Below are 8,901 nucleotides of genomic sequence, written 5' to 3'. Positions count from 1 at the left end.
ATAATTTTATAATTTTAATTAAACTATTTACTTATTTTAATCTTAATCTATAATTATTTTTACTAAATAATAATTATTTTTCCTAATACACTTCTTAATTACTTACTAATTATACTTTAGCTAAATTCTCGTATCTACAGTAATACACTCATATTACATGGGACGGAGGGAGTATTGCCTCCGTCCAGCCATAAAGTAATCATATGTTTTTGTGCAATTGTATTTAACATTAAAAATATTCTTATATTTATATAGTTTACTCAAAAAATATGATTGTATTTGTATTATAAGAGACTGATAGATGTATTTTTGTATATTATGTTTTGATATAATAATTAATATTCAAATATCAACACAAAAAAACTACTGTGTACTTTGTGACTGAACGGAAGTAGTATTTTATTTTATTTTATTTACAACGCGCCGTATAAAATCTTATCAAAAGCCCATTTTTATGCAAAAAGTATTTTTGTTACGACTCTATTATGACATTTGGGTGTAACATATAAAAATATACTAAAATAATTAACTTGCCGAACAGTTAAAAGCTAGATTTAAAAAGTAAAAGTTGTTTAATAAGGTCATTATCAAATATCCTCTTAGACAAAATCAATTTTTCAAGTTGATCCGATTGGACCAGCATGCCATTTTTTTTTAAGGACAACTGTTTTGGACCAAAAATAAAAAATAAAAATAAAAATTACCGAGAATCTGAATGGTTCTGAACAAGAAAAAGCATTCGATGCATAAGTTTGTTAAGTCTGTATGGTTTAAGAAATTTGATAACTTCATGCCCCAATTTGGACATACTCATAGTCAATTTTACAAGTGCATATTTGGAATTTTTTCGATGTTGCAGGCAGGCTCAGGCTCAAGATCAAAACTCAAGCTAGCTCGTGATTTATAAATAAATATATATATATATATATATACAATTTGGCATACATAAATACAATGTCAAACTTATTTCATAAATATCACCAAGTGTTCAACAAACTCTCTTACATATTCTCACAACTATATATATATAACCATAGATGCCTTAAGGTAAGCTTCTTCCTAAGCAACGTCTATAGCAACACACAATGGCATTACTCCTTGCAAATACATGCCCATTATTCCAACATCGTGTTATTATTGGGAAATTTGTAAAAAATATCGCACGTATACTCCATTATCACTTTTGTCCTTTATTTATCTAAGCTGTCAAAATATATCCTACATGTTTGCAAAAGTTGTTATTTCTGCCATTTGGCTGCTCGTGACGTTCACACCACGCGCGGCCAAATTATAGAAATAGCGACTTTTGCAAACATGTAGGATATATATATTTTGTCAGCAACATAAATACAAGACAACAATGATAATGAGGTATATATGTGTAGCCTTTTTGCAATTTTCTCTATTATTATGTATTTATATACTTCTGCTCTGACAGCATTGTCGACACTGTCAGGGGACGGAAACCATGTTCGAGGCTAGCTTGCCACATCTTTTCCACGTCGAGCATTGTGTTCCCACACTCACGCTCACTCCATCCTTCCATGGCGTGCAATATTCCTGCTATTCGTTGGGCGCTCATCACTCGTCTCGGCAGCCAGTTCTTCAAAAACGGAAACCATACAAATATTTAAATTTTTCCAAACAACTTATAGTTGCCTTTTTTCCAAATTAGAGGATAGATGCTAGAAAAACCATTTCTTATAATTATTTTATAAACAAAGAGGTGAATCGGGTGTGTTATTTTAGAGTTACCGAGAAGCATCGGTAAACTTGAGCTAGTCAATTTGATTATACATTAGCTAACATTATTTGAATTTTAGCAATCCAAAAGGCTTCATATATATATAATGATAAGTTTGAAATAGTTTAATTTCTTCTAACCTCACAAGAGTCGACATTCTCAAAATGTTTTGGAGCCAACATTGATGGTGTGTTGTGGTACACACAATCTTTGCGAGCTTTCTTCGGAGGAAATTGAGAGAATGGAACAAATATTGTCCCTTTCAACGCCTTCAACTGGTCGTCATCGCTTAGGCCATCTCCTATCAACCATACCTGTGTGTATAACTCTTCTATTACAATCATTCTACTTAAGATTCATTTGGTCGTAAACAATGAGAGAAAAGAAAAAAAAAAAAAAAAAAAAGCTCATCGTTGTCAAAGAAATTACTTTAAAAGAACTCTATCACATCCATCATACTAAACATGGAGAGTAAGAATAAACCTATTGGTTAAATACCTTGGGAAGATTTTTTTGTGAGAGGCCTAATTTGTCTGCGGCATTGCTATTAAAACTCGACTTAAGCTTCTTATACTCGTCTTCACGAAGAGTGATTACCTATTTGATTTGAAATTACAAGGTTATGTAAAGGCATTATGAGAATATCCTTTGTTATATATGTTCATATGCAACACAACCACAATAATATAATGTGCGCATTGCGCGGATGCATTAAGAGGATTGAATGTACCTCAACTCCATCTTGGCATAGGGCTAGGGCGATCGAATAAGAAACCTTATTTAGATGGCCTCGAAGTAACACTTGAGTTGTTCCTTTGGGAATGCTATTTATCACAATAGCAACAGCTAAACTACTTCCATCGACCAATTTTACTTTCAACTTCGGGTGCTTTGTTAAGAACAACTCACCATTTCCATTGAGCCCCTCATCCTAAATTACATCGAATAGATGGTAGCTCATTGATTTGCAACACAAAATAAAATATGCATATCGAAAACATGACTTGCCTGATTCAGGAGCCCGAGGCTTAGCACTTTAACTCCTTTCTCCTCGGCTTCGAGTATTGTATCTTCAATCATTTTATTGATCGACTCCCTTTGCCATTGCGTATAATACTAAACCAAGAACAAAAGTATATGTTCTTTTTTTTTTGTTAAAAAAAAAAGAGAGACACGAAAAAGAACAAAATGAAGAAGCCTTACTTGAATGGTGTACTTGGGGACAGCCCATGTTTGCAATTTGAGGCGTTTGAAGAGATTCCTTTCAACGATGAATGTACGACCATAGATCAAAGTGATGGCCATCGACCATAAAGTGATAGGCGACATTAGCCACAAGTACCACTTGGACTTGTGTGGCTCGGCAGCCAAGTAGGCGAATCCTAACCGAAGATAGTATATCGAATTGGGCGTGGTTAGATGAGTCAAGTGCACCACGTCAGGCGACTCCTCTTTTCTCACTAGAGACTTCTCGTGCAATGAATCCGAGGATTGGTCCATTGTGCCATAGACATAGTCGTAGAATGGCATGAATAGAGAGTAATTTGTCCGAAATTGAGTGTGGTGTAATGAATGAAACCTAAGTAGCATCATAAAGAAAAAAAAAAGAAGAATCATGCGAAAAAATATTGAAATAATATTATAGATCATAACTTGTTGAGTTAAATAGAAAATAAATATTGAATATAATTTAAATAAAAATATTTTTTAAAATAAAAAATATATTACTATGTAAAAATAATATTAGAATTATATTGTAAATCCGACAAACTTCATCCTTTGATCATTGCACACCTAAATTTCTAAACCATAAACATTCTAATTAAATGAAACTATTCTAGTGAAACCATATATTCTAAAGGGTAAATTTTCGATCGATCATAATGACCGCTTCATCTAAAAGTTACACACCCTTCACGTGCAAAGGGATATACGCGGGATAACTTATGACTATAATACTATGTTAAATAATGTTAAATGAGGTCTTACCTTAAAGTTTAAGCTTGTAAACGTACACATCATTTATTTATATTTTACGGAAGTAAACCAACATATATATATATATCTATAAATGCGTTAGAATAAATTCTCTTCCACCCTCACTATTCTCATTGTTATCTTTTCTCCCAAGATATTTAGGTTTTGTTTAGATATCCGTTTATATTGAGGCTATAAGTTTGATTTTACTGTTTATAATGAAATATTACGATTATTATTATTTGTATTATATTACTACCTCCATCCACCGCCAATTTATTCATTTACTTTTTGCATGTTAATATTTAAATATTAATTATTATATTAAAACGTAGTATAAATCAAGAAAAAACGACAAAAATAGGTGTCTTATAATACTAATGTAATGATATTTGTACAAAAAATTATACAAATATAAAGATATTTTTAATGTTAAAACCAATGACGCCAAATGCAAATGGATAGATAGGCGGTGGACGGAGGTAGTATAATATTTAGTATTGAATTAAAAATTAAAATATATTAAAGTATTCTAAAATATATGCATCAAATAAATTAAGTATAATAAAAATGATCTCAAAATATATTTATGCATAATTAATCTAAATATGTTTTTATAAAAAAAATAAAAAATCAGGAATCTTCAACATTTATATCCATATTTATTTATTTAAGAGAAAAAAAATATATAATATTGTAACTAATCATACTTTAATTTTTTTTCTGAAAAATGATTAAAATGAAAAGCATTTATAACAGAGTGAACTACGGCTGAAGACAACCAAACACACCCTTAAAAGTTCACTAAAAATGAAAATGAAATGGTTGTAACTAGTAAGACTAATGAGTAATTTCTCCTATAAATTCCAAATCACTACAAAAAAATAATATATTTGTAACGGAATTCCGTCCCTAAAGTTCACGTAGCTAATGTAATTTCATTTCTAATTCCGTCTCTAATGTCATTAGTAACGGAAGAAGTAGATTTAAAGACACAAATATTTTGTTACAAAAATGATTTTTTCTTGTAGTGAATTTTCAATTACTCCAACATTGAAATCCAAAAAATGAATACTTACGAAGGCGTGTACATAATGTACTTGAGCGGAGGGAAGACGGAGAAGAGCCATTTTGGTATATGTTCGAAGTTGCAATGTCCCATGTTGTTCATGAAGTCGATGTAAGTGATGTAGATGAAAATCGATAGAAGGGAAGCTGTCCGGGTACATATTGTTGTAAGAATTGGGGTTGCAAATAGCGCGAAGTATGCGATGTGCTCTCCAAACGGGTGGGTCACAGCTTCATATAAGCACAAACATCAAAAAAACCAAAAATAATCAATTGTTGATCCCTAAAAAGATCATACTACCTCCGTCATCTAAATTTATATCTAATTGACTTGACATCGTTTTTAAAAAAAGCAGATAAAGATAGAAAATTTTTTCGCAAAAATAGAGAAGTGGTGCTACCCCTATCCCGTATAAAGAACATCATTTGCTTTTTGCGTATTGATTTAACATTAAAAATATAATTATATTTGTATAAATTTATGTCCAATTGACCTGACATCGTTTTTAAGAAAAGTATATAAAGATAGAAAATTTTTCCACAAAAATAGAAAAGTGGTACTACGTACCTCCGTCCCGTATAAAGAGCATTATTTGTTTTTTGCGTCATTGTTTTTAACATTAAAAATATCATTATATTTGTATAATTTACTCTACAAATGTCATTGTATTTGTATTATAACAGACTAATAAATGTATTTTTGTATTTTTTTTCTTGATCTGTAGTATGTATTGATATAATAATTAATATTCAAATAATAACATGTAAAAAGTCTATACTACTCTTTTTATAGGACGGAGATAGTATTTTTTTTACTAAAAAATGAAACAAAAATATTTATGGATGACAACTAAAAACAAAAATAAGTATAATTTTGGATGACAGAGGGAATACATGTTATTTTGGAATTTAGTTTCAATTTTTTTACTATACAATTGTTCGTAATTCTCTAAAAGTATATTATTTGACCTAATAAACTATCATATCCAAACAACTATGGAAACAAAAAACTAAAACTAAGAAATAAAATCAAAAGCACATATAGTTTACTTTTTTTTGGAAAAAAGGACAACGATCGAAGAAATGTGCAAAGAATGGTGTGTCAAGTGTTTGTTTGCCTTTTCTCCCTTTTTAGGGATTTGTTTTTTTTTTCTATGATATAAAACACATTCGATATCTATTTTTTATTAAAAATTTCACATTCAGAATACTTTAAAATACAAACAAATATGCTTTTAGGATGAGTTTACCTTGTAGGATATGATTGTAATTAGATATATATAATCATCCAATATTTATTTTAATCAATAATTATATATATATTATGTAATTAAAGTTAAATTAGTTATTAAGGAAGGTAAACTAGACGTTAATTATCAAGAAGATTGATTTAGTATAATTTAAGGCCACACATATAGGAGAGATTACTTATTATTAATTTTACTATTTTTACTATTATTTGAAGCTTTTATTTATCTCAGGTGGTAACTCAAAGTAAACAAGCGATTACATATATAGAATAAGAATTATTTGTGGGAAAAATTGCAAAGTAGCCTACTTATGGGCAATGTTCATTTTTGTCACATATATATATATATATATATATGTGTGTGTCTGTGTTTCATCATTATATTTGGTTATATATTTTGCAAAATAAAAAATTGTCCTTCGAAATGTTAAAAAAGATGAGATTTTTATATGTGAATTCAGAAGCCAATGAAAAAAACAAAAAAGATAAATATTTTGCAAAATAAGAGGTCAAACTACAAATGAAAAAACATATATGACGAGTTTGATATTATTTTTTTTTCTAGAGTTCGATCACAAGCAAAAAGTAGTGGCATTTCATGTGTGATGAAATTGCAAACTTAATTATTGTTTGAAAATAATTTGAAATGAAATGTAAATTTTATATGTGAATTAGAAGCCATGTAAAAAAAAAAAAAGAAAAAAAGAAAATGAATCTTTTGCAAATAAGAGCTCAAAATACAAATGAAAAAAAAAAAAAAAAAAAAACATATATGGCGAGATTGATAATTTTTTCCCTAGTAATTGTTCTAGAGTTGCATCATAAGCAAAAAGTACCGGCATTTCATGTGTCATGAAATTGCGAACTTAATTGTTGTTTGAAATGATTTGAAATAGAATATTAATTTAATTTTTTTTTTAAAAAAATAATATTTTGAGGTTATGTTTTATAAGAGAAAATAATATATTTTCATTAAAAATCGAACAAAATAAATAATATTGATTTCAATTTGAAATCACAACCAAACACACCCATTATATGCATGCAATTCTATAATAATGTTTATATATATTTTCTTTGTCCGTTTTTAATGGTTACATTTACTTTTTGCGTCATTGTACTTAAACATTAAAAATATTTTTATATTTGTTTAATTTTGTGTACAACTGTCATTTTATTAGTATTATAAAACACTAATAGAAGTATTTTTACAAAAAAAAATTTATTTGTACTATGTTTTGATATAATAATTAATATTAAAAAATCAACATACAAAAAGTAAATGAAACCCTTAGAGCCGAACGAACATAGTAATTTTTTTTTCCCCCGTAAATTTCATTTCTCTTTTGGTGGCAAGGTTATAGTTCTCTTACAAGTGATAGGTTCGGTGACGATGGAGGAGTGGTGGTGAGAGTGGTAGCGCGAGTAGAGAAAGTGGTGGTGCAACACGCGGTGCAACCAATAATATAAAAACTCGACCGGTCCGACATGGAGCAAAGCCGTCAAGATTACACCATCCGTTCGCCACAACGGCAGATGCCTAGCCTGCTTGATGTAAGTGTGAATTACGTAGAACAGTAATCCGTTAAATATTATTTGGTCGTCCCTGCATGGCATTGTTCCATCAGATCATTGAAACAACTACAATTAATATATACTCTCTCCATCTCATTTCAATTGTCTCTATTTTCTTGTCGCATTTCAATTGGGCACGTTTCTATTTTTGAAAAACTTTACTGAATCTAAATATACTTAACAAATATAAATAAACTTAATCAACTTTATAATATATAACATCACACATCGACTCACTCAAAATCCCTTTATTTCTATCTCTCTTAATAAATAAATATTTTTATCTTCATTTAAAACTTCTCATTTTTATAAAATTAATTTATCTTAATTATAAATAAATAAATATAATTTTTATTTATTTAAAATTTTATTATCTACAAAATGATATTCATATTGTATATATTTTATTAAGTTGTATTCTCTCTGTTCGCCTCACGGGATCACATTTACTTTTGTGTCATTATACTTAACATTAAAAAAATCCTTATATTTGTATAATTTTTCATACAAATGTCCTTCTATTAATATTACAACAAACTAATAGAAGTATTTTTTGTAATTTTTTTTACTTTGTACTACGTTTTAATATAATAATTAATATTCAAATAAAAATAAATGAAACCTTTAGAATTGGACGAAAATAGTAATATTTAAAATATTTAAGCATATATTTCAAATTTATTTAAATTATATATATTAATTTTTATTTTAAAATTACTAACAATATTACTAGTATAAAAATATAATAAAATAATATCATAATTCACTATCATTAACTAATTAAATTACTTTACCTTAAATAACTTATATTAAATTAAATGAATCATTTCAAATGGAACAGAGAAAGTATATATATATATATATCATGAGTCGAATGTACATGTACCAATTTCTCTCCCGATCAACTTGGTCGAATTCAATGGATTTGTCGACTATGCGGTTGGCTCCTTGCGCAGTCCGATATCGGGAGAAAGAAATCCATATTTGATCGTGCACCATTCTCCATATTAAAAAGGGAAGTATAAGAAACTCCGTAAGATCCCTCTCGCCCTCGCCCTTCGTCATGTATGAATACGTCGCTTTTATAGCAAATGGAGCCAACACCACATACTACATACGTCTCAAGAATTCGAATCAACATTAAATAAAAATGAACTGCAAATGATTTAGATCGAAGAGAAATGGAAGTGAAAAAATAAGAAATAAAAATAAAAGAGAATAATCGAACCTTGTAGGGGCCAAGAAATGTCCATGGCCAGTCAGTGAGGAACCCTGGTTTGGAAGCCAT

The 8,901-nt window shown here is 29.0% G+C and overlaps 1 protein-coding gene across 1 annotated transcript; it reads right to left on the bottom strand.

Moving 5' to 3' along the window:
- Nucleotides 1-1,408: 1,408 nt before the first annotated feature.
- LOC127260552 (very-long-chain aldehyde decarbonylase CER1-like) lies at nt 1,409-8,901 on the bottom strand. Its single transcript, XM_051288319.1, has 10 exons — nt 8,842-8,901; nt 8,500-8,723; nt 7,412-7,644; nt 4,801-5,020; nt 2,948-3,323; nt 2,753-2,860; nt 2,475-2,675; nt 2,243-2,341; nt 1,885-2,058; nt 1,409-1,603 (listed from the first exon to the last, which is right to left on the bottom strand). The coding sequence occupies exons 1-10, from the start codon at nt 8,899-8,901 to the stop codon at nt 1,409-1,411; spliced, it is 1,890 nt and encodes a 629-aa protein (XP_051144276.1).

Source organism: Andrographis paniculata, unplaced genomic scaffold (assembly GCF_009805555.1).
Source record: "Andrographis paniculata isolate CXL003 unplaced genomic scaffold, ASM980555v1 Contig15END, whole genome shotgun sequence".
NCBI classification, from domain to species: domain Eukaryota; kingdom Viridiplantae; phylum Streptophyta; class Magnoliopsida; order Lamiales; family Acanthaceae; genus Andrographis; species Andrographis paniculata.
This window is presented reverse-complemented; position numbering and strand designations above follow the sequence as displayed.

Excerpts from the sequence above, each read along its gene's own strand:
- LOC127260552 (XM_051288319.1), bottom strand. The coding sequence starts at position 8,901 with ATGGCTTCCAAACCAGGGTTCCTCACTGACTGGCCATGGACATTTCTT. Across the intron at positions 8,724-8,841 it reads CATTTCTTGGCCCCTACAAG|TATGTGGTGTTGGCTCCATT; the intron begins GTTCGATTATTC and ends AGACGTATGTAG. Across the intron at positions 1,604-1,884 it reads AGAATGTCGACTCTTGTGAG|AACTGGCTGCCGAGACGAGT; the intron begins GTTAGAAGAAAT and ends CCGTTTTTGAAG.